A 26,566-nucleotide genomic window follows, 5' to 3' on the forward strand; every position below is an offset into this window, starting at 1 on the left:
ATTAGCAGCTGCATCTATTCCTTCTGTCCACACCAAAGGAGTATACCACTATAAGAAACAGCAAGAGCAACTAAATATTTGCAAACTTGAAAGAACTACCAGATTGTACAACTGGGAAACTTTTTTTTTACCCTGTATTGTAAATTTTCAGAAGGGAGAAAGATTGAAAAAAAAAAAAAAAAGAGTAAAATAAGAAGCAACTATTTTGGATTCTTAAAGCAGTTTTATGCATGTTCAAGCAAATGGGTGGTCACAGATAAATCGCAGAAATTGTAAAACATCTTTGTGGGAGAATTTGTGGATTATTACAATTAACACACTAGAAACACACAAACTTTGTTTAACATTTTATTGTTCATAGGTTTTTGTCGTTGTTTCCATTCCAAAACAATAGATCTCATACTTTGGATCATTCCTATATGCAAATGAAGCAAAAGATATGGCAGGTTTTTAACTGTGGTGGACTTTTTTCCACTAGGAATTACAGTAATAGCTGTCACTACTAATGACTACTCTGTAAGCATTCCCCAGGCACCACTCTGACAACTTACCTGACACCCCATAGTAGTGCAGTTTACTAAAAGTATGTTTGGCCACAAGGGAATGAAAGCATGGTCATGACCTCAGAGAAGTTTTTCCTGATTTGACAGACAGCAACAGCTCTGAACAATGGATCGCTCTAGTGCTTATCTGTTAAAGACTTGCAATTCTTTCAAGTAAATGAGCACAAGCCTATCCCTATCATTAGCTGTTGTCTTTTTTTTAAACATATCTCTGAATAGATTAATTTTCTTCTTAAAAGGTTATGTTACGTAATATTTCAGCAAACAACACTTTCCCATTCTAACTGTGCCAAGTATCCATCCACTAGAAGGGACCAATGCCTTCTAATATTAATTTCACTGTTAATTTCCTATATGCAAAGTTCTAAATTTTAAAAATTATCACAGATATTTAATAAACAAAATGTTCTTTGCACTGTTGGTCTTGCAGCCTCAGAAGTTATTTTATGTATTTGAAACCAACAACTTTTTATTGTGCCAAATACACTTGATCCTAATTAAATAGAACACCAGACATTTAAGCACTGATGTGTCATCTAGTAAAGGGAATATTTAGACAGACTGTCAACTTTTCAACTTGCCTCCTTTCCAAGTTGTTTCACTTCTCAAGAATCCCAAGAGATTCTGTAACTGCATGAAAATTACAAGTCTGATATTGCTTCATTTGGTATTTTGCAAATATCTGAAGTGTATAGAGGTCATATGCATTTATAAGTAATTCAGAAATTAAAAACTACCAGCTTTCCATCACTGCTCTTCTTTTATAACATTTAACAAGTAAAACATACACGCTGTAAAGCAAGGAAATCAATAACTTCCTTTTAGGCTCAAGGATACAAAATCAAACTAAATTACAGAGTTAGACTTTTAAAAAATGACTGAGAAAAATTAGGTTACTTAAATGGCATAGCCAGGAGATGAGATGTGAATGCCACTAAGCTGGAAAATAAGTAATTTCTGCTTCTCAGCTCTTGCATATGTGCTCCAAGCCTTAAGCTTAGATGATACTCAGTGGGCTATAAACTAATCCTCTGTACAGATTTCCTGTCACTTACTGTCTCCTTTGCTCAGAGAGGAACAAGCTTCTGTGTGCATTAAAGATGGAACTTAGAGGTAGGTTCCAGAAGAACAGACAGCTGGGAAAACCACAGATTGCTAAGGAGTTTTCAGACCTCCATATGTAGACAGCCACTGTGTTAAGCCTCCCTGTTTCTAACTTAAGAATCTTTCACAATCCCAATTTAGATTTTATTCTGTTTTTGGTCCTCAAATTATATTTCAAAGTTGATTTAAAATTGAACTGAAAATCAATAGGAGACTGCTTTCGAGAAGATGACACTGTGTATTTGCAAGGCTGCAGACCTGTGAGAAAAATGATAGATTTTTGGTTAATTTATCTTTTACTCTTTTTTGGTTTTTTATATAATTTTTATCTTGTTTTCTCTTGTACCTCAAGGAAATAAAAACATGGCCTCCATCCGTATAATTTTCACTGTGTCTGTGGTAATAATCATGTAAGCCATTTGCTGTAGTGTTGTGCTACAGACAGTATATTTTTTCTAGTCCACATGGTTATAGAAACAATATTGACTTTTCCAGGCTTTTAAATTGCACAAGCTTCCCCGTTTAGTGCATTATGTTTGGATAATAATAAGCCTGAAAAGGAATTTTGCATATCAAAGCTGAGACGTATGTAGGATTTTCAGTGATTTCAGACTAACACTTCAAAATGTCAAAGAATAATGTTTGTCTTCTAAAAAGTAACTCACATAACATGTGTAAATGTAAAGACTAAGTACTTTGCAAATTAGCATCAACAACATATTTAAATGTCATGTATTGTCCAAGAATGTAAAGAAAAAAGAAACCCAAATGCCAGTGAAGCCTCTTAATTAAGGTCTGGAGAAAAAAATCTCGTAAGTTTAGAGGTAACCACCAAAGTAACCTATAAGATTCATTTTTGTTTAGTTCCACAGGAACCAAACGAAGAACTACTACCCCCTATGAGGCTGAGGATGCCTTCCCCAGGCCATGGATTAGATGATGGATAGGAGTGCAATGACAGTTTCATTACCACAGTTTCATCACTATGTTATTGTGAGCATGAAATGCAACATTTATAACATCACAGACAGCAAAAGACACTGAACTGTGAAATTATTAGGTTAGAGACTTGAAAAGGGTTGAATTCTTGTGTCTTGTGACCTTTTATTTTTATTTTAACAACGGATGTCTTAATGGATTTTATTTTTATCGACCTCAAAATTTATTAAGTTAGTAAGGCAGATATGTGATTATACATTATGCATTGTAAATTTCTTTTAAAATATATTTTTGTGCTATCCCCCTTTTCCCAAAAATTTAATTGTGAACCAATCTGGAACAATTGCATTATGAATTCTAGCAATGAAGATTCTGTAATGGAAATACTTACACTATTTAAATGTGGCAGCTTAGGCCACTAGGCAAGTGATTAAAAAATATTTCAACAATAAAGGAACAATTTTCAAGACAACAGTACTCAGTTCAACATAGGTGACACAGTTACTGTAAAAGTTGCTGCAGAAAAACACATGATCAAAAGGAATTGCAAAGCTGGACAAAAGCAGAAATCATTGCTTAAACAGATTTGTCAGATTAAGCCCAATGCCATTAGGAACAACCAAACAGCTGATAGTTAAGCTTTTGCCAGAGGAAGTAAGTTGTCAACAGATGTCTCAACATCTGACAGAATAATTTCCAAATAATTGTTCTAATTATAATTGGTGTAACTTGCTTATTTGTATTATCATAATTGGTAACTTGTGCTGTTAAATTAAAGATTTAGTCAAGCATTTTTACTCACCATTGCTTATTTCTGCATATACTTCAGGAGCAAAATTTAAAAATATTGAGGAAGCAAGAAAACAACCGAAAAATCAAAAGTGGATAACCAACTATACAAATGCCTTCATTTTGTATCTTTGTATCTTCTAATAAGACAGAAATATTACAATAAATTGAGAAAAAGTGCCTTGCTACTTTATTAACATCTTGACAGTTGTTTTATACTAACAAAAAAAAGATCACATCTTTGCTTGTATGAAAGCAGAGATAGGCACATTTTTAATTAAAGTGTATGCTTGCAGAATACTATAACTAAGAGAAATTAACAATGCTGCAGAACCAGAGATAGGCATAGAATATTATCATAGATAGGTCTGATTCTACAAAAGTCAGACATCTCAAAAAATTATTAGGTTTTTTTTTTTAATTTTAAGAAGACTGTGAATAAAATCCTTTGATGTATTATTTGCCTTGAGGACCAAAATCTGTAAAACCACCTAAAGAACTATAAATTCATCATTAAGTTGAAGAAAAGGATACAGTTCTCTTAAGTTACAACAGCTGAGAATTTAGTTGAAGAAAAAAAGGATAGACTGTAAGGGTAGAACTAATATTAGATATCTTTAAACTAAGGCTATCAGAGCCTGTAAGAATTACATTATGACTAGAAACTACCAGTGCTGTTCCTATCATCTGTCACTTCTATTGTTTTTGCTAAATATCAAGTAAAAAAAAATTATACTGTTAGAAATAAAAACCCTCAATAAAATAAACTTTAGGTCAATAAAAGCAATGGACCATCCATTAGCATGGGATCCAAGTGCTTACAGAAGTCTAGAGTAGATGAAGAATAAACATTCAGGGCAAGATTGATCTGCTTCAACGTAGGTGACTAGTCTCATTTCAGATCCCTTATCATATCCAAGGAATCAGCACATGACTGGAAGATAGGAGTGAGAACTTATGGCTGTGTGACCTTCTGCAGTGGCAGATGGAGACTAGCCAGCACACTTTATGACATCTCAAAGGAAACTAGACACCTGGGAAAAGACAGATAGGATTCATTTCATCTGTTCTTAAATATTCAAAAGTTTGAAAATTACTAGTAGTATATCTAGACCTGTAGCTGATAAGAAGAAAAAGGCAACTCCAGATGGAAATTTATCCCATTTACCTTAGATATGTACTACAGAATTAAGCTAGGTTAGATAGCACTTTTTTAATGGTTAACTTACGAAAGAAGGTTTTGCTGCCAGTAATTTTGTTTCTTTGCAATAAAGAAGACAAATAACCAAATCTGCTTATACCCTTGTGCCAGAAGGAGCTGGTCGGCATCTCTACTTGTAATACATAGCTTAAATGTATTTAATCCCCAGAATAAAGGTCAGTTTTGTACACTGAACTTCATTTTTTGTCCCTTTATGCATAACTAAATGGTAATTAAGTTTTAATGAAAAGCATTAGACTGATTACAAACATAATCACTCTTGTCAGTTCATGTCCTCATGCTCTACATGCTGAGCTGAGTGGGTAAGACAGGGAACTTTAACATTCAAACATTTTGCAAGATTCAGCCAATTACTTTTTTTTAAATTAAAATACCTCTAATTACACTTACAATAAACAGTAAGTAATTTATAAGTGATATTTTCTGATCTACCTCAAACTACCCTTTCACAGCACCTCTTTTTTAGTCAGAGGCAGTTACGGCATTCTAGAATGCAAAGTATAGAGACTAATTAGCACATTCACAGCACAATGAAACAAATTCACCAGATGCAAATTAGCACTTCAATGTTTTGTGTTTAAGTTGCTCATTTGATCTGATACTCAGAAATGTATATCCTTTATATGATTCCATAAAGGGGTGTTCATGAATGCAGACACTCATCCCAATTGCATAATCCAATACGGAAGCTGCATTATTGAAGGTTTTCCAATTCTGTGCAATTCTGAACCTGAAATTTACTTCTTCAATTATAATTAGCAGCTAAATGAAATACTCATTAACAGATGCAACACTTGAAAATCCTTCACATGACACAAAGACAGAAAACTTCACCAATTACCTTCATAGAACTCATAATAAAACGTCTGCATCTTCTGCAATTGCCAAAAAAAAAGTTTGAGCAATTCAGAAATCTTTTACATATTGAGTTACAAACTACTAAAGTACTGAAATGTCAATATTCTGTGCAGCTTTGCTACAAACTGTCTGACAGTTTGAACACATGATGAATACTAAAGCATGTAAAGATTCCCAGTTAGCCATAGATTAATTACTCTAAGTGCTTTACATATCAAGGCCGCAGTGGTCTGCACATTGCCTCAAGAGGACTAAATAAACTAGACTCTGATTTTTAGATTAAATAACTAAACATTTACTTTAACATATTCCTTAAATATTATTTTTCACTCCTTACAATTTAAATATTAATGACATATTCCACTTGTCAAACAGAGTGAATGTAACGGTTTTCCCTCTACTTGAGCACTCAGCTCTTCATCATTAATTCCAATTAATTCCAGTAAGACATACTCTGCAATTGCCAGCATGATCACTCAGTGCATCCATCAGATATTATACTAGGATGGGAAAAACAGTTATTCTGTCTTAAAGCATTAAATTGTCTTCTACTTACTATTAGTACCACTGAAGGTTAAGGAAAGTGTTGGTAAACAGAACTTCTTAAATATTTCTGTCCTTTCAAAATCTGTGCATAAAGGTATTTTCACATAATACAATGTTAAACGTATTTGTTAATCCTGCCCCTGACAGGGAAAAAATCCCCAATTTATTTCCACAAATGTAAAACTTATCATGTAAAAAAAACCTTTTTCATGTAAAACATGAAAAGCAGTATATCCTATACCACACTGGTGAGAATTTTTAGAAACATTTTTTCTGCTCTTTGTCTTTAATTCATTTTACATACTTTTAACTAGGTTTTTTAGGCTGATGAAAGAGTGTTTTGGGGAGGCAGACACAGCATTCAGAAAAATATAGGAAAATGAAGTAAAATGCATTATTTAGAGACTAGAAACCCCCCCAAGTTTATATCTTTATGTGAATAACAATGACTGAAAGCTGGTTAGAACCCTTTACTTCTGAATGACATAATCTATGGAGAACAATACTACTCGCACACATTAATTCATAGTTTTCATATGTCTTGATCGGAAATACATACATTGTATCTAGACATTTAAGGATGCAATGACTGAATCAAAGACAATGATACAGTCTCCTGTGTCCTGCCCCTGGTCTTTAAGTCAAAATAACATTGAAAAACTCCACATATCCAGTTTTAAAATATTGATCACTTGTACAATGTTGATCATAACTTCTCTATAACACAGAGAAGCTTTCACTTTATACTTAAAGATCAATTTGATTAGTTTAAAAGTAAATTTTTAAGTGTATTTCAATATGGTAAGGTGTGTTTTAATTTTTAGCTTAATCATACAAAGGATATTTAAGGTCATAAAAATCATGCATCATGCAGCCAGTGCTTTGAGAAAAAAAAAGTCCAACTAACGTAAACTATAAACATAAAATAATACATTATTAGATAGCACTAGTGGGAATATTTATTGGTGCTGAAGAAAAGTTCTGTATTTACAGACCATTTTGACTTGTTAAATAGTGCTAATTAGACAGCACTAGGTCTGCGATTGCTGTAGAAAACAAGGAATAAAAAAACCTAAAACATTCAAAGCAAATCCAAATATTCTCCCTAGTTGTAGCCATTTGCGTAAACACATAACATAATGAAAATAATATAATCTCTTTTCTTCTAAAGACTGAGGAAGCTGCAAGATGAGAAAGAGTTAAGTACAGGAAAAATGTATACAAATAGGGTATGAAACGATTATATTTGAGAAGAAAAATATTTACATACTTGAAAACTGAATGGAGAAGCCTGATTTGCTGATGAAGAAATCACTATCAAATTGTAACGTCAATGAGTTGAAAGTGCTGTGAATATCCTCTGGAAGAGCCGAGCCACTCCACTCTTTGAGAAGTATGCTGCTCTCAACAGGCCCATCCCATACCTTCAAGATGTCATGAGCAACCTCAGTATCAAAAACAATAAAATGCAGACTGCAAAGAGAAAGTAAAAGCACTGTGCATTACTCATTAAACACAATTACACAAAACTCCAAGCAATCTTTCCCAAACTGTTGTTTTAAGATGTTGTTTAGGACTGAAGAAGAGCTGGTGGTCCTGCAGAGTTATTCATTTTTCCTGTTGAACATGCTGATCTTGTAGGACACATGCAGTTCTGTTTTATAAATGTCTCAATGACAAAAAATGCCATTATGGGGGTAAGTCCTCAAGACTTAATTTATAAGTCTGTAAATTATCTTATTTTGATGATGAATATTTTAAGGTATACAAACTGTGATTTCATCAAAGATTTCCTCTTTTTATTCAAGTGAGGATATCAGGAATGCTGTTTTGCTTGAATTATATGCTATTGAAAAAAATGTAGTAGCTACTGGACAGTAGAACACATAGTACAAGAAGTCCTGTCAGCATGACATTTCCTTTCCTATACAAAAAAGAAAAAAATATAACAGATTGGCTTTTTGCTAAAATTCATAAAATATAAAACTGTATTATAATAAAATAATCTGTATTTACCTCCAGGTGAAGAATTAAATTTATTAAGGTATTCAGGAATGTCATCTTACTAGTCAAAATATGTGCATTGTCTCCCTGTCTTGAATATTTACATTCTTAATGCTGAAGAAATCCAATAGGTAAATATCAAAATGTCTTTTTTATTTTTTTATTTTTTCAAATAGTTGTGTGATGACATTTCTTCGTCTTATTAGTCATTAACTGGAAATCATCAATTTGAAAATTGTTATTTAAACAAAAATGTTGCATTGAAATAACATGAGTGTGTAAATTCAATATTTGGCTTAGTGAAACAGGATTACAAAAGAAAAAGGGGAAAAACTTCTCACTGAATAACTTGTCATTTACTTGTATTGTTATGCCTGTGACTCCCTTTCAAATCAGAATATTCTGTGATTATGTTTGTCTTCCAGAGCAACACATACTGAAGGCTGACTCCCAAAGAGGTGGATGGCCATCACCTACTGATAGGAAGTAGACAATAAATATTTTCTTTTCCTCTACTTCTATTTCTCCCCGCCCCATCCTGCTGGGGAGGTGGTATCCAGACAATGTCAACCCACCAAAGACCTTTTCATGGCCCAGTGTGGGTCTTGAAATAACATCAGTTTTGTACGAAGGTGCTATAGCTATGGTAGTAATTGTGAAGTTCCTGTGCAGGTTTTAGAGTTTGTTGGCTTCATTGATTATCTCTTTATCTTGCTGAGTTTGGGAACATGTTAATTCAGACAATGGGTCTGTGCTTTGCCCTGGCATCGATGGCAGAGCTGTCTTGTGGAGAGGATGAGGGAATGCAATGTTCTTTTCCTACCTGTTGCAATGTTCTTTTCCCACCTGTGGTTCATGGGAATTGTTTTATTATGCAGATTCCTGAGGTTCTTGCTCAAGAACCTCAAGCTGTTTAATACAATTAATTAACACTATAACATATTTTGTATATGTGGGGTTTGTGGAATCTGGTGTTATCCTGGTGTAAAAGAAAACTTTTGGGTGAGGCAATACTCAGAGGTGCCTTGAATGCTGGTTATCCAGGGACTTTACACCTGAACAGGCAAGCAACCCTGGAAAACTGATGCAACACCTTATCGAAGCGTATCTTGACTACCCCAGTGAAAACCAGAACTTGTGTAGAAAAATACAAGAATTACTAAAAATTTATAAAATACTGAAGTCAACCATAAATATTGAAATTTAGCATGTACCTTATTGTCTTTCCTGGATCTGCTTCAATAATCCAAGTGCAATGAAGATTGTTGTCATATGGTGCTGGGTAACCAGGGGACAAAATGCGCCCTGATGTAGCAGCATGAATTCGACCACCACACTCAGCTGCAAAATAAGGATTACATTTCTAATGAGACCATAGTAATTTGCACTTCCATTTTCTATTCATTCCACATCTCTCTGTTTTCTAAAAAGTAAATAGAGGGACCTTAAACTTTTGAAGTAGTACACATACATACAAACCAGGACATGTACATAAGTTAAAAATGAGCACAATGATCTCATTCCTACGTTGTTATAAAGAAATAAACCATACTTCTGTGATTACATTATGTAACTGACCAGACGAGTTCAATATGTACTGAGACTACAAAAGCACAATTTTAGCATTAGCAAGACAGCAAAAATGTGTCAGAAATATCCCATCTAACATGCTTGGCTTTTCTAACAATGAATGTTTGAATTTAAACTTCACAGCACTGATTTTTTTCATTAAAATAGCTTTCTGTTTTGCTGTAACGTCAAAATGATTTTATTTTTATGTTTTCAAGTTACTTCTATATAATTTCAAGTTTAATTACACCAAAAACCAGTCAGTATTGTCTAGAAATTTCCTTTGGTATTAAAAAATTAAATACCATATGCTTGCAAAGCAAGAGAGTAAATCAGAAAGCTATGATTGATAGTATGTGGCATCTGGTTTAAAATATTTTTACTATCAATGCTATTTTTGTGGAGAGACCAATAGCAATTCTAAGCATCCATAATCAAATGATTCTAATGTCACTTGTTTAGAGCATCATGCTGTTGTCTGGCCAGTGTAAAGACACACCCTGATGAAACAGAACTGTGTAAGGGTCATGCGCCACTGAACTAAAAAGGATCAGTGACTCTTCAGTTAAGTGATGTACTTGCATTTCTACTTCATTTATAGCGTTTCCTTACAAGTAGTTATTAAAAAATCCTACCATGGGGATTTATTCAAGCACAGCTGTACAGCAAGCATAGTAAGACAGAGATGATGGAAAAAACATTGCAGTTGGACCAAATAATCTACCAGCAACACTCCTAACAAATACTAATCTTTATACATGCCACCAAGTCGCTGCTCACAACCAAGATGTTACCATGAGGGAAAACTACCATTAAGGAAATAAGGTGACTGATTAACTTATTTATCCTGCTGATTCAATCACTCAAAACACTACATTCTATATACAGAACCAAAGCAAGAAACAGCTTTAGTACAAAATTCCTTCAAACATAACCCTTGTCTAGGATTTTAATTAATTTCCATTATACAAGAAAGTTTGGAATGTAATTATCACTGTGGTAGATAACTACAGATAAGAAATGCCTGATACAGTACTACATTTACCAAAGAACTAAATTTAACTCAGTGAAACCAAAATTTAAACTCAAATAACTGGCATATGTGATTTAAATTTCTGAGAAGGCTCACTTAGGAAAAGAATACATCATAAAATTTGGGATTATGCATTATGCATTTAATATTTTTTTAAAAAATCCATTTTAGGAGTGGATCAAAAGTAAACTTTCAGAAGTGATTGTGAAAATAATTAAAATACTTTATTTTCCAATATGCAGAAATGAGCACACTGTAAAATCACCACCTCAAAGAATATACTATGTAAACAACTATACTATAACTAATAGAAGTGACTTATACTCAAACATTTCTGTAAACTTCTAGAGAAAGCATGACAAGAATTCATTGGCTTTCTTCGTTAAGTCTTAGAACATAGAAAAAATGAGAATGCATGCTAAGACCAGTATAACAGTGTATCACTAAAAAATTAATAAGTGTAAAATGCATTGACTATGTCTATTTATAGGCTTGATATTTTTTGAGAATGAAACTGAAATGATAGTAAAGACAATGAAGACTACAAATGTCACTGAAGAGAACAGCAAATATCAAATGCTGATCTAGAACACAAGCAAAAATAATACATCCTCACAAAGAGAAGGATATTAAGAAAATGTTTCTAAAAAAGCAAGTGATGCTTGGAAGTTCATGACAACTTCAGAAAAAGGAAAAGAAAAATAAGTCATTCAAATCAGAGTAGGAAAAGATAAAACTGTGATAACATAAGATAAAAATGATGGAAGGATAAGATTTTATAAGTCTGAAGGAGGAGGGAAGCAAGCCTGAAATAATCTGCAGATATATGACTGAGTTTTCAGGGATCTTCATGACAAGCTTTCTTGTGCACAGACTGTAAAAAAAACCCACAATTAAATGAAGATAACAGATTGTTTGTAAAAGACTGTTTAGAAGGAAACACTTTTAGAAAATTCTAAGAGAGAATAGTGAATATTTGATTTCATGGGGAACTAATTAATATTTCAGAAGAGATTTAAACTAGAAATGAAAAGAGGTAGTTTATACAGAACTGACGCAATATCAAAATTGTATTTTAAGGAGAGGAACAAAGACAGTAATTAAAAATATATGTAGAGAGATAAAAGCACATAGAAAGATATCTTTTGGTTGAACAAACAGAAAATAAGACCAAAATCTCTCTCAGGATGCCAAAAGAAAACAGATCATTCCATTGATTGGGGGACATATTTTCACTTGGAGATGAAATAAGATTCTCAAGGAATTTCTCCACAAATTATTCCAAAAGATTGGAAATAAAATACAGAAACCAAATCTAGTAATGCAAGGTACAAAATTAACGGACAAAGAGGAAAAAAAAAGAAGAATAAAGACAGAGTGGCAATCCTGAGTAAAATATAGAACATTAAAAGCATACTGGTATCAAGAAAACTGGAAATACAGGTGGAAATACATGACTAGAAGGTGCATTACATAGTAGGAATACAGTATTAAACTAAATAAAGTCAGCGTGAAAAACATACATATTGGTCAAAAGTATTTTGAAGAAGGATTATGAAGGATGTTCTACTGGAGCAAAGATGGCAATTTTCTTTAGATTCAGTTGATCCTTGGTTCCCTAGCTTCCTCCAGGTCAGATTGTAATATATAGGATTTTTTTTTTTTTAATTACTAATATTTTAATTGCTGTATGTTTGAGATTTTAAAATCCCACATACAAATTAGAAGATAAATCATCATACAGGGAAAAGGAAATAGGTAGATGGTTGGATCTATTCATCTAATAGACTTGAAATCAGCAAGTATTTTAGAGTTGATTCTAAGTCTTACTTGGTAGTGAACACAGGCAGAAAAAATATTGCAGAAAATGACCTTAGAGAAATGACTTCATTTAAATTGCATGGAGAAATAGGCAAAGGTAGGAATAATTAAGGTCTTCCCTACTAAAGGGCAAACTTAGAGGAAAAGGAAGCTAACCAATTAAACTGAAGAGCATGAGGACTTGAATGCATAAAGAGCCTGGAAAAGTCTTTAAATCAAAGCTGGATAGTTGTTTTGACCTCTCATATATATAGACAAAAACTTACAGATAAAATTCTAGAATCAAGTGGGGAAAATAACCTCTACTAAGACAGCAGAAATACTGCCCACCGATGTGTTTCTGGCACTTACCCTCTGGGTAAGCTGAACGTTTCAAAGAAAGGGAGCTTGCTCTTTTGTAGACTGCAGGTCTGTGAATGTGTTCAGAAGGAAGCGGGTTCTGGAACAGAATGCAGCCCCCGAAATGGGGGAAAGGCAACAAGCAAAGATCGTGTAGGTGAGGTGAGCGTTGAAAGATGCTGGTGCCCTGCCAGCAGTGGACAGCAGAGGAGAAAACCAAGCATCAGAAGACACACTGAAGGAAAGATTAATGGGAACTTCATGTGAAAATTGAAGTCAGGAATTCACTGGCCATTGCTGGACGGGAAAGCACAACTAGAGGACTAGTTGCAAACTGCTTAGTAAATGTACAATGGATAATAGCTATACTGGTGTTCAGTTATTCTGCATGTTGGCTAGTAATTCTCTATTTAACATTTATGTTGGTTGTAATGAAAGTTTTAGGCATTTGAAGACATGATATTTGAGGAAAAGGTCTGATAGATGGGGTATCTTAGCGCGGCAACAAGGACTACAGAGCACACAGATAAAACAATCTGCCAATGAGGGATGAAGATTAGAAATTAAGTTCACAGGAATGAGATGCTGAAATAGTTTCTGATGAAAATAGATGAGGAAAAAATTCTCACAACTTTATTTGCTTCATGATGGGGCTTTCTTAGTTTATGAAGTGTTTAGACAATACCACTGCCTGTGATAGTATATGATTCAATGACTCAGGGCTTCATCAGAAGCGGAGCAGTAGTCTTCCATCAAAGACTGCTCTATAGAAAAAAAAGTGTTTTCTAGTAGTTTTATAACCATTAATAGCCAGACACTTATTTCAGAGAAGTTATACTTCCATGTTCACATTCAATCTTTACTTGAAATTTAAATTATGTTTGCACCATTATCATCTCATAAAGTATAGAAAGACAGAATATTTGGGTTTTTTTCTTGAAACACCGGACCAATCATACCAGACCATTGTCACAATCCATATTACCTATGCAAGTAGGCAAAGGTTTGTCCCAAACTCTTCGATCTCCACTTAAGCAGGTCATAATACTACTACCATGCATTGTATAGCCAGGATTGCAGCTGTATAAAATGACAGTGTCTATAAAATGTCCTTCATCTCGTATCTTGTAGCCGTAATTTGGTATGCCAGGATCTTCACACTTTACTAGGTCAAAACCTGCAAACAGAAACGGGAAAAGAAGAAAAAAACCATGGAGATATAAAATACCAAATAAAATATAATGGCAATGAATCTGATCCTGACGTAAACTAAATTCTCATGATTCAATGACATTAGCTATATTCACAGTGACCAAAGATAAATTGTACATAATTTGGGTAAATCACAAACTGAAAGACTAGGAACTAATTATTTATTTGATATTTGATTATGACATTAGCTTATTGAAGAAAGCATCTTATCTATACTATTCTAAGATTAGTGAGGAATTAATTAATTTATACTACTTCTATGTTTCATTCTTTTTTATTCAGTGGAAAGAAAATATTGATCCTAGTTTTGGCACTAAGTAGAAGCTTCATCTCCTCATCTAATCTCCATAACGAAGTCAAGAGACCATAATGGTAACTCAGGAAGCATGTGCAAAGGCTACTTCATCCATCCTAGTGTCAAGATAGCATGGCTTCAGTTTCCTCTCCGCTGAAAGGAAGAAGTATTCCCACACTCATTTTCAATTAACATTCTCCTTTTGGCCTGTTAACATGCTTAATGGGATAAATACCTCCATCTGTAATCCATGGAATGAGCAGATCTGCTCTGAGCAGCGACAACTCTTACCACATTTTACACATTACTCTCTTCATTGTCTTCATAGAGCATTGCTAAAATGTACAGATGTATTCCATATCTCTCCTTTTTCCTTCAGTTCCTGTTGTTGGAATAATAGAAAGAGCAGTTCCAAATTCATCTTTCTCAATTCCAAATTCTTCTTCATGGTGGATTCTTCTTTATTACTGCCATGTCCCCAAACCAAAGAAGTAATTCTGACTTTACAAATACTTTCCATTTTGCCATCCTTATTTTCCTGAACAGCTTATTTAAGTGTTTCTGAATCAGGCTGTTGGTCTTCAGTTTTCTTTTTTCAGTGCATTCTCTACACGAGGGTGCTCAGAGAAGCTGTGGATGCCCCCTCCCTAGAAGCATTCAAGACCATGCTGGATGGGGCTTTGAACAACCTGTCCTGGTGGAACATGCGTAAGGCCCCCAAAAATTTGATCGATGAGACTTTTTAAAGGGCTTACAGTTGTTCATACACTCCGAGTCAGACACATGGGAAAAATATTAACAAGATACCCAAGAGGTCAAAATAACAAAAAAACCTTTACTGGCACTTTTAGAAGACCAGAGAACTTTGGCAAAAGACTTAGAGCAGCATTCAATCAACATGAAAAAAACACTTCTCAAAGCATTAACTTGGCCCATTCAGCTTAGCCTGATAGATTCCAGGTTTCTCAAAACATTACTTAAAATGGCAAGGTGAAGGAATTAGAAGAAGGAGAGAAAGACAGAAAAGACATAGAAAAGAACAAACACAGCCATCACTCCTGGTTCTAGGGTGTTCATCTGACAGAAACTCCAAGAGGAGGCAGGGTCAAATGTGCTCACATTGTGTCTTGCTTTAAGTACCCTTTGGCTTTTCCTGGCCCCTTCCCCAGGTGGGGCTTGCAGTCATTTGGCCACTTAGGAGCTGGGTTAGGGGCTCCAGGGGCAGGCGTGGAGCATTGCCTCTGTGTGCCGGGGATTGGCAGCCACTGCAGGGCTGGGATACAAGCTGGGGGAGGGGTGGGGTGTAAGGGGCAGTTCATCACCTCACCGGAGCAAAACCTGACCTGCCCGTTGCCCCAGCCACCCCAAAATGTTTCAAGCTAGCAATCCTTCCAGGCACTCACACAATGGCAGGGGGGTTGGAACAAGATGATCTTAAAGGTTGCTTCAAACCCAAACCATTCTATGATTCTGTGAGGTCCTTCACTACGTAGTAAATAACATATAGACAATATTTAATTATTTTACAAATACACAAGCTAGAGCTTGTATCCTATTTCTTGATACCTTTCTCCTGGCACTGAGATCACCCACAGCTGAAAAATTTGCAAGGAGTTTAAGGAGCTTTTCTTCCTGTAGAGATGCTAAAGATATTCATCAAATAACTCCTCTGAAAACATATAATACCTTTGCGTTCTTTGTTCATTAATTGGACACAAAGGTCGGGATTTACCTGTTATAACTCGGGATTCTGAAAATTAGAAGGCTAAGTCTACACCACTTCAATTGTCAGTAGAAAAATATGAATTTTCTGAAAACAATCTGCCGCTTATATTGACAGGTATTCAGATCAGTCAGTTCAATCAGCTCCTGCAAACATTTATTTTCTACCTTTATTTTAAACTGAGCCGAGGTTCTTTACAGGGCAGAACTAGGCCAGAACCAAATGCTGTTCCATCACATTGATACAGCACATCACTCTCTGCTGATATCTAAAGAAACATCAAGCCCCAGGAACAATAAGAATACTCTGACCACAGTCATGTGTTCTTAAATTCAGTTATCCTTTAAATGAGCATGGCTGTTTGCAAGCCACTTCCTGGGAATTCAGCTATCTGTCTACTATATTATGCCTGAGATTGTTCGGGAAAGTTCTAGACAGAAGAAGGCAAGATAGAGGCATGTTAGCATTTACCCTAACATTTTGACAGTCTAAAGAATCACTATCCCATACTATACTCATGCCCTGACAATGGTTAGTTTACTAGAAGAAGTGTAGTCTTTATGTCAGATGGAGTAGCTATATATCTATAAATACACAGTACAAAAGGATTATAGAGATTTATCATTATTCCCGTGCTAAAAGATTGTTTCCATGTGAATGTCTGCACATGCCTGCAATTTCTTTCTGTTGACAGGAAAAAAAAAAAAAAAAAAGCAAACATGGTCAGTTTCCAGAAAAAGGGGTAGCAATCATTTTAACTGGTTCTCAGCAATGATTATATAAACAGTCACATCTAAACAGTCTTCTATCTTTTAGAGTTACCAGTATCTTATGAAGTATGATTAATCTCATCCTAAGGAAGAAAAAAGTAGATTGGATGGATGGGACAATTCTAAAAAGGTCTATTTCTTCAAAGCTATAAAGAGCCAAGATGATTTGGTCATTCAAATGAGCTGAACTTCACAAGACATATATCATATGTCAGACTATCGTTCTGACTTGCTATATTTCATTATTTTAATCTTCTTTTTAAACATACAGAGACATTTATGTAAAATCCTGAAAATGTAAGTTGTTTGATAGATAGCGTGATATTTTAATGCTGATTTGACAGCATGAGCCAGTGTAGCACTATTTCTTTGCCACTGCTTTTAGACACTTTCCCATTCTTTATTAGGTGCAACATTTGGTTATCAAATGCAGTGGCATGTGATTGACAGATGAAACTCCCCTGATTAAAGAATCTACTTGTGTCTCATGAAAAAACTTTCCATAACCCTGATATATAGTTAGAGAGATTGATTCTCCAATACCTTGCGCCACATAAAGAAGACGGTTGTCAGGGAGAGGTAGTATCTTTTACAACACCAACACATAAATTGGTTGAAATGAAATGAACTTTTGGACAAACCAGCCTTCCTAGTCTGCTATACAGCCATCTTCACTAAAGAAGGTATCAAGACTGGGATAAAACTATCTGACTTGATATAATTTCATGCATTCCAGTTAACATTCAGTTTTACACAAGGTGTAAACATAGATAGATGTGAAGAGTTAAAGAGATATGTAACAAGCTTTAGAAGTTTGAGAGAAGCCTACCGTAGCCTGCCTGCACTTTGTCTGTTCTTGCTTGAAACAGGACTGAGGAACACAAAAGATATTTCTGGTTTTATTTTGCCTTATTAATAGTTCACATCATCATTGTAAATCACTTATATCTTTAAGTATCCACTGACATAAAGGTATTTCACCTCCATTGCTTTGTAGATTTCTACATATTCTCCAGCTTCTATTTTTTTTTTCTTTTGCCTGTGAACAGATTTTGTCCCCAAGGTGAATTTCCTACTTCTTCAAGAGCCTCAAACTCTACAGATACTCACTGCACTGCATTTTTGCATCTGTAAACAACAAAGTATCTCTGAAAATTAAAAAATAGGAAAACACAACTTTGTTAAAAACACTCTGAGTACACAGTAGTACATACAGGAATTTCTCAGCCTGTACATGTGTCAAAGGCTATGAAGTCCCTTCCAGAAATAAACAGGTTTTTTAAATCTTATTTTTAAGACTCTGTGGGAGCAACAGAAGAGTTAAGATTTTCTGCCAGTCCATTCTAAACCCAAATCAAATATTTATTTGGGGTAAAGTGTTAGATAAGATGATTGTAGAAAACATAACAAGTCGTTGTGTTAAGTACCAGAATTTAATTTCCTATTTCACACAAAATAAATTAAAAAATAATATGTAAATAAAAATATCTAAATGGAAACAAAAATATAAAACCTAAATTTAAATATCCTTGACACACTAAACCCTTCATTATTTGCTGGCTTATTTAGATTATTCAGACATTTCTATCAAAAAGACCACCTTCATTTTAATTGCTAGGTATTGATAATTCATGAAGAGGCGAGCAGTAAGTTTTCAGGCAGATATTGATATTGATATGATGTTGATATGATACTGATATTATATTGATAATTCATGAAGAGGTGAGCAGTACTCTTAATTTTTAGGTTTGTTTGCACAATATTATGCCTAGGGGAAAAAAAAATAGATACAAACATTCACTGTGTCATAATAAAAAGTATTATTGCTTTTTGTATTTCAAAAATATTCCCTGCAAGAACATCCAACTAACAAATTGCTGGCATTAATGCCAAATTTTTTAAATGGCACTTTGAATACTCTTGAAAAAAACTGTAAGAATGACATTACATGATTTTCAGCCCCATGTTCACTACATTTCTCCACCAGCAAGACTATCATTGTTTATCAGACAGCCTATTAAAAATTGGGGTATTTCACATGCATGTAGGTGCCGTCCATCATGTGCAAACACAGCAGTATCTTGCCCTGTGCTCTCTTTTCCCAGTCTCTTTCCCTTCCTCTCATACACAAAACACAGAACTTTTCATTCTCTTTTTCCCTGATGCTCTTGTACATCTGGAGTAATTTGTCATAAAGGATCATATCGTTGTGAAATATCATTGTAGAAATGTTGCAACAGAACTTCAGTGTTAAAATAGATGCTATGAACTTTTACAATAGGGCAATATGGTCATGAGTTCCACACAATCACAGTACTCGGGTTTACCTGACATTGCAACAAGCCAGCATCAGAAAAATTCTGCCAAGATTCTTACTGCTGAGAAAGATTATTGTAGTGGCAAATTGCTGCCAGTTATCTTATTCTTGAGTTCCATTATAGGATTGTCAGAACAATGAATGCATAAAAGCCTGTTAAACTAAAACCAAAACAGCCAGAATATATCTTGATGATTGGCTGTGACCTTCTAGCACTGTCCAATGTGATTTACTCTGTCATATTTGATGTAAATAATCAGGAATGTAGAAATATCAGTTGTAGGGGCAAAAATTATTGACATCTGCAAATATATGTAGACTATTAATTACAGCTTCTTTCAACTCAGTTTAATTATGATGGGCACTGTGGTACTAGCTGCATTAGTAAGCAGTGCAGTATAGTAAAAGCAAATCTGGGCAGTGAAACAATGAAGCTGAAAACATGATGTCCACACTATCTGCACTCAAGGGTTTTTACCTTGGACTAGCTTTTGTGTCCATTAGTGGGCGGAATATGCTATGCGCATCCATGAAGCACAACTTTCAGTTCAGCTTCAAGTTTGTGCCCTCCAAAGCCTGTTGTCAATATGAAGAAGAGAGTGTTCATTTTGTGTCTTCAAGGGAAATTTTCAGGGATTCTGTATTGCACAGCGTACGTATAACTGAAGTTGACAACATCCCGAGGTATCTGCAAATGTTCCCTTCACTCATTTTGAAAGGAAGAACACAGTTTTAGTATATATATACCTGTGCATTTAGACTGCATGTAAACCTACAGTGGCTATATGAAAAGTAAGTAATCTACACCAAGTAATTTCCTACTAGAAGAAGTCCTATAGTATTTTGAAACAATCACTCTCCTAAAGCCAGACACATGAAAATGTAAGCACCTAAAAGGTGCATTACCAGCCTTTAGGCACTTTTGGTCCCTAATTTGAAACTCTAACCTTCAGTTCAACACTAAGACTTCTATGAATGGACAAAAGCAACAAAGACACTCTGAATTGAGTTATGGTACTCATCCAAATTTTACTTTCTACACAAAGGTATGTTGATGCATATTACATTATGACTGATTTAGTAGAACATATAAGCACACTGTTACAAGGGATCATAATATAAACCAAGAAATTAGTCTGCAGGGTTTTATTCCTTCATTCTTTTCATTATCTTTCTTGCTTGGTAAACGTTCAGGTTTTGCAAAAAATGTACTATGACAATTAAAACTGTACTTATGGCGATGGAAGATAACAGTTTTAAAAAAGAGGAAATACTTGAACAGACAATAAAATAAATGTAACATCACAGCCCTTAATACTGTGGTCCCATTAATGCTAATTTGTTCAAGTGCTTTTGACACTTTAGCTTTATTTACAGCTATGTTGAATTCATTATTTTCTGTCAAGGACATTCTGACTTTATGCCAAACCATATATAAAACTACCATAAAAGCACAAAATGCTTATAAGTTTTCTTCTGTGTGCTCTTGTTAATTTTACAGGAATTCAATTGTGTTGTTGCCAGGTCCAGTTCAGATTTGCACTGCTGGGCACCCTGATGCTGCACCAATTCATTTTTAAGACCGTGGAACCTTGGCCTCAAATATGATCCCAGAACACTGTAACTGCCAACTAAGAATTTCTTCTTGTAAATTCCAAAGTACGAACCTGTGCTGTATTCGACATCAACTTCTTATTTTGTAGTAAGAACTCTAAATAGAAAGCCTCCAGACAAAACTGTAAAGACATTTTAAAAGAAATGCCAGCTGGGTTATTTTAAAAACTTTAGATGTCTAATCTAAAGATGAACATGTTCTGAAAACATAAAAATTTAGCATGTAGGTGTAGATCAACAGTATCAATAATCTTGTCTTAGATACATAAGTTTATATTCATATAATTTCCTGTTAATATTACTGTTTGTTACATATGAGGAAATACAGCAAAAATACCATGAATCGCTAAGAAAATTTCACAGATAATGAAAATTTTTGCAGATAAACCATGAGGAGTTAATTATTTTGAATGCAAAAAGGGTTTTGCAGCTTATATATTAAACACCAAAGGGATGCCAAATACTCTTTAATAATCTCTAATAATTATATTACTTACTATACTGTAAGTCTAGACTGGGTGGGCTCTGCCTATGCCCATTGTGAAAAGGCATTGTCTTTTCTGCTTGCCACGGAACACAGAACTCACAAATAATGTATAACCTATCTTCAGCTCATGAAAGTGATGAGAGAACAGATTTCAGGATGACTTCAAAAGAAGAAGGAAAAGTGCATATAAAAATCCTATTTCAATACATGCATGGAAATATTAACGTGTTTTATTATAAAATAAAGGTAATATGAAAATATTGGAAACACCAGCAACTCTTCTAGAGTTGCCTAATCTTAAGTCATTTAAGCTCATAAGTGTAGTCTATATGTTTAACACAGAATATTTTTGAACTGTCAAAGAGTAATTAAAAATATGAAGTGATACTTGAGTTAATGTTCAGAGTATATAATGTATTTCTAAATGCATGTAAATGTCAACAAATACTCATTCTGCAGTTGTTGCATCCTAAACATCTATAACATAGTCTATTTAATTAAATCAATGCAATTCAAAATAAGAGCTCTTGGCATTTTCATTCTAGCTTGGAACCATTTATGTGCAACTGTGTCCTGAAACCTACAGCTGTAGGAAAAAAATGTAGGAAAAATGGCCAATTACAAAATCTCTACCTAATTAGAATGATAGAAAAATCTATAGAAAGAAAAGTGTTTGGATAATGCGGCTACAGTGAGGTATCAGAAACTCCTGCTTTGCATCCTTTGGAAACTGAGAAGTACACTTTTAATTTCTCAAAAGTTTGGCAATCAACTGGCAATTAATACTGACTATATGAATGAGACAGTCATTCAATGGATAATAATTTCTAATAGGAATTTCAGCAATTCTTCTTAACATGAGCAACATGTAAAAAATTTATGTAAACCTGTAAAATATGTAAAATAGAGATGTTAGGACATGTAGTCAATAACAGGTCTTTTGAATATAAAATGAAAAAGAATACTTTTCTGTAATTTTCTCCTGTTATAAATATATTACAAAAAGTTCTAAGGCCTTTTCCCACCAATTTCAAACCAGGTTCTTTGTGTCTATCCGAAAATTTTGTTCTCCCTTTTTCAGCTACAGTGTCCCCATAAACAAATAAAAATTTAAGAAGTAAGTTAAATATGTGTAGACAGGTAGTAGAAGACAGGTTTTTATTATTTTATTGAAAGAAAATACATAAATAACAATACTTGAAAGAGATGGGTATGCAAATATATGTCTCTGCAGCAAGATGACTGCTGTGAATATACAGAAAGCATAAAAATAAGCTTTGCAATCAGCAAGCAAGTGAATAATTAGTTATAATTTATACTCCATAGAAGATGCAGGGACTAAAGATGAAATTCGATGTGAGTTTAAGAACTCTAACTTCAAGTATCTATGGAAAGATATCTTCAGGATCTCCATGTCTAAAACATCTTTTATGATCAGTGGGAAAATGACTGATACAGACAGTACTTAAAAATATTCTGTAGGTGGCTTGTTAGAAGAGACTGGTCTTATTCTTTTTTGGGGAGAGGGGAAAGAAAAGAAAAAGAAATAACATGAACACACACTTTTTTTCCTGTGTTATTTAGTGCAAGGTACCTTGACTTAACACATACCAAATGCTTAAGTGTTTGCAAATTCATTCATTGCTCACAGTCTTTTCAAAAATACTCATCCTTAGAGGAATGAAGTCACCATGAATGTAAAGGATGGATTAAAAATGGAAAATGCAGTGTACAAGTTTATAAAAAGCAGTATGGCACAAACAGGACTGAAAGTTAAAAGAACCCTGTCATCTCCAACTATGTTGATCCCTTCACACACTGACAGGTGAATCACATGCACACACCACACCGCCTGTTATTCTGGCTAGTGGTATTGTGCCCAGAACTTCTGAAAATCAATTTCTGAATACACTGTGGTGAACAACTGAATAATAAGAAAAACATAAATCTTGTCTACCTTTCATCATCCTGTTTCAAGCAACTCTTCCCATCTAGAAAGTTTATGGAAACAGAAGGATTAGAAATAAATAGGTTTATAGCATTCATCTTTAACTATCTTTGTTCCAAATAGTCTTCTCTTTACATGCACCCCTAATTCTGTCCATATATCATGTACACATAGTTTTGGCAGGGTGATTTTAATATGCATAAACTTTTGAAGGAATAATCTTAATTTTATTCTGAAATAACTTTCTTACTATTTTCAATAATTAGAAACATTAGAAACATAGTTTAGCTGAATGGAAAAAAAATCTGTTTCCTATTATTTCTAATCTTCAGTTATAAAAAATAACTAGGTTTGAGGGCACCAATCTTAATTTGTTGAAATGTAAACAGTTCCCTAATATAATAAAGGCAATGGAGAAAACCTCACATTGTTACATCTAAACTCTTAAAATCTTTACAAAGTAATTCTAGATTTTTCTTGAAAATGCATGCTTTTAGAAAGGGGAAAAATCAGTCAGAAGAAAGTTAAGATCAGACTTTGGTCTCAGGGGCACCCACAAGTTATTTGAAATGTCTAACATTATATACCATATTATATAATATGATATGCTATATATTATATTATTATATATTGTAATTTATATAGTATATATTACAATATATATTATATAAGATTCTACTTTTGTGTAAGAGTATTAGAAGTATGGAACAGAATAATGCATTTACATTTGTGTAGCTTAGATTTTATAATTTGACTGCTATGGTTAATACTTTCATAAATTAAACAGCAAATCAATAATGATGCACCTAACATATCTCACATTTGAACTGCAGCAAGAAGGAGCTTGCAAGAAGGATTATTCAATCATCCTAGGTTTCTAAGTGCTGATATCTACCTGACTTAAGGAACTGCTTATAAGCCTCTCTTTCCCAAAAGATAGGGTTGAGCCAATAATCCCAAATGGGAAATAATAATTTTTCATTCAACATGACGCCAATGTAGGCAAGAAGGCCAGGGGTAAGGAACAATAGGATATTGGCAGTTCTGTTCAAGTGTTCTAAGTTTTCAGGCACGAATTTTTGCTCATGGGAAAATTCTGGTAATTATAGCAGTGGAAAAAAATTAACAGTAACTCTACTGTCTACTCATCCAAAACTTGGAAAAGAGGAAATGATTCAGTATAAATAAACAGAAGTCTTTTTGTGAAAAACAGGGGAAATGAGCAAACTTTTGGAACAAATCCCAGCTAAAACTCATTAAATCCAGCTGCACATATATATAATGACAAAGTCTATAACGGCTTCATAGAAATAGATTCTTTTTAAAATATGACAGAAAAAGTTTAGGTTGAGGTGGCAAAGAAGATAAAGAAATTCTGTCATTCAAACCACTGCATTGACAAATTCATGGAAACTCTTCCCACTAAGGTCTCATTAATAACACTACAAATATGATCACTTCTTTAATATTAAAGCAATATAATCTTTAGGCCATCACTCCTGAGATTATGAATTTAGCTGGAATCTGCTTGCAAATTTCAATCACATTTTTTAGCTAGGATGAATACATCAGCAGATGAGAAAAAAAGTACACTTAAGAAGCCTACCTGAATTGGCATTACTGAAAAATCTTATGTTCATACTCTTAAGATAGAATTTTAATATAAATGTAAAACATCGTATGCATATGGACACCTACAGTGATCTCTGCTAGCCAGTCTCTTTCTCACCTGCAAATCATAACTGCATTCTAAATTTTATAACAAGAGATTTTAAAAAGCAGCCCTTTTTTTTGCTAATAGATGTGAATTACAACACTGGGAAAACTCAGTGCTTTTAAGCAGATGAGAGTCTCTGAACCATACACAGAAAAGTCAGGACACCTTCAACTGATAATTTTCAGAACCAGATCAATAACGTTTAACAAATTACCTTTCCCACACGTGATACCTCCTACGTATCAAACCTTTTTTTTTCCTAATTGAAAAGAAGAAATAGTTAACATCTTCCTTCTTTCTGACAACTTTACAACTTTAACTTTCTTTTACAAGAGCTTTTTTTTTTTTTCTATGCATGCAATATAGCTTACATTCATTTGGGGTTAGTCACATAATGGTACTGCTCTTAATAGGACTTGGGACTATGTCATACCTGTATAGGTTAAGACATACTCATTTAATAATTCTTAGTTTTGGTATATTTTCCTTTAGTTTTGTCTTACATTTTTACTACAGTGTGTAAAGGTTCTACTTGGAGCAGATCTTATACAGAGACTAATTATGGAAAGGAAACTGGAAGAGCTTCTTATCATTACTGTTCTGCTAAACTGACATTTTACACCCCGAGGCAAAGCCACTATTTTCCTGAATTTGAGTCCAATTGTGCGCTAGAGTAATTGTCTGAATTTGCAGTTTCAGAACATTATTTTCACTGACATTCTAACATTTTCAATTACTGTAGAATAGGAAATGAACTAAATTAAATTTCATGATTCTCTTAAATGAACCATTATAAATGGTTTAAATAATTTATATAAATTTAGACGATGCTAATTCAGATTCACCTTCCATGCAGTAACTTTCACTATCCCTTGAAAGAAGTAGGGTTAAAGAATGATTATAACACAGAACTTAAACTGAAAATTAGAACTAAATCTTCATCTGTAACGGAATACCATGAATGCTAAACCAGTGCATCATGTTTGAGAAATGTACTTTAAAATTTCTTTCCTTAAAATGAAAAGTATATCTTCAGACCAATGAAGAGAATAATGCAAAACTAATAACTATGCTAAATATAAAGGATGATAAATGCAAATAAAAATATTAAACCTCATTAAAAAAAGAAAAATATCTGTGCACAGTCCTAAATCTGTGTTAAGTTCTGTGGAGTGAAGTACAGCTCAGGATTCTGAACTCTTCTGAAAGAAATTATAGTCATGCAGGATTCTGCTTTCAGAGAAAGAAATGGTTATCATGGATTTGAAATTTAAGGATGCTTCCATTAAATTATGATTTGTGCCTACACACCATTCATTTTCATAAAGAAAAATCCTTAGTGAGATTTTTTCCAGCCCTCACTTCCATCTTAGCACAGAAGAGCAGGAGAATACCTAATTTCATATCACAAGGAAGTGGAGGAAACAAATAAAAAACAATTGTTGAGGAACTAACATGGAATCTCATTTTCAGTTTAGAGCAGCAAATCAGGGACAGGTCAGTGACAGACCTTCAGAAATCCAAAATCTAGCTACAGAGTATACCACAAATTCCTTAATCATTTTCAGACTTTAAAATGTCTGTAAGCAGTTCTTCATGTTTCTGAAACACAGAAGAGTCTGTTGAGAGGCAGAACATTGTACTGAGTGGGCCAGTGCAGCCAGGCATGTTCCTACAGATAATATCTGTCAGTATT

General features: G+C 34.0%; 1 protein-coding gene across 2 annotated transcripts in view; it reads right to left on the minus strand.

Annotated features, from left to right (window-relative positions):
* CSMD1 (CUB and Sushi multiple domains 1) overlaps positions 1–26,566 on the minus strand; it is a 1,116,713-nt gene that overhangs the window by 178,716 nt on the left and 911,431 nt on the right. For both annotated transcript variants that reach the window (XM_032104597.1, XM_032104596.1), the window contains exons 24-26: positions 13,773–13,964; positions 9,240–9,366; positions 7,292–7,494 (exon numbers count right to left, since the gene is read on the minus strand). In XM_032104597.1, coding sequence (XP_031960488.1) covers positions 7,292–7,494; positions 9,240–9,366; positions 13,773–13,964 — 522 coding nt within the window. The remainder of the gene's footprint in view (positions 1–7,291; positions 7,495–9,239; positions 9,367–13,772; positions 13,965–26,566) is intronic.

Source organism: Corvus moneduloides, chromosome 3 (assembly GCF_009650955.1).
Source record: "Corvus moneduloides isolate bCorMon1 chromosome 3, bCorMon1.pri, whole genome shotgun sequence".
Lineage (NCBI taxonomy): Eukaryota > Metazoa > Chordata > Aves > Passeriformes > Corvidae > Corvus > Corvus moneduloides.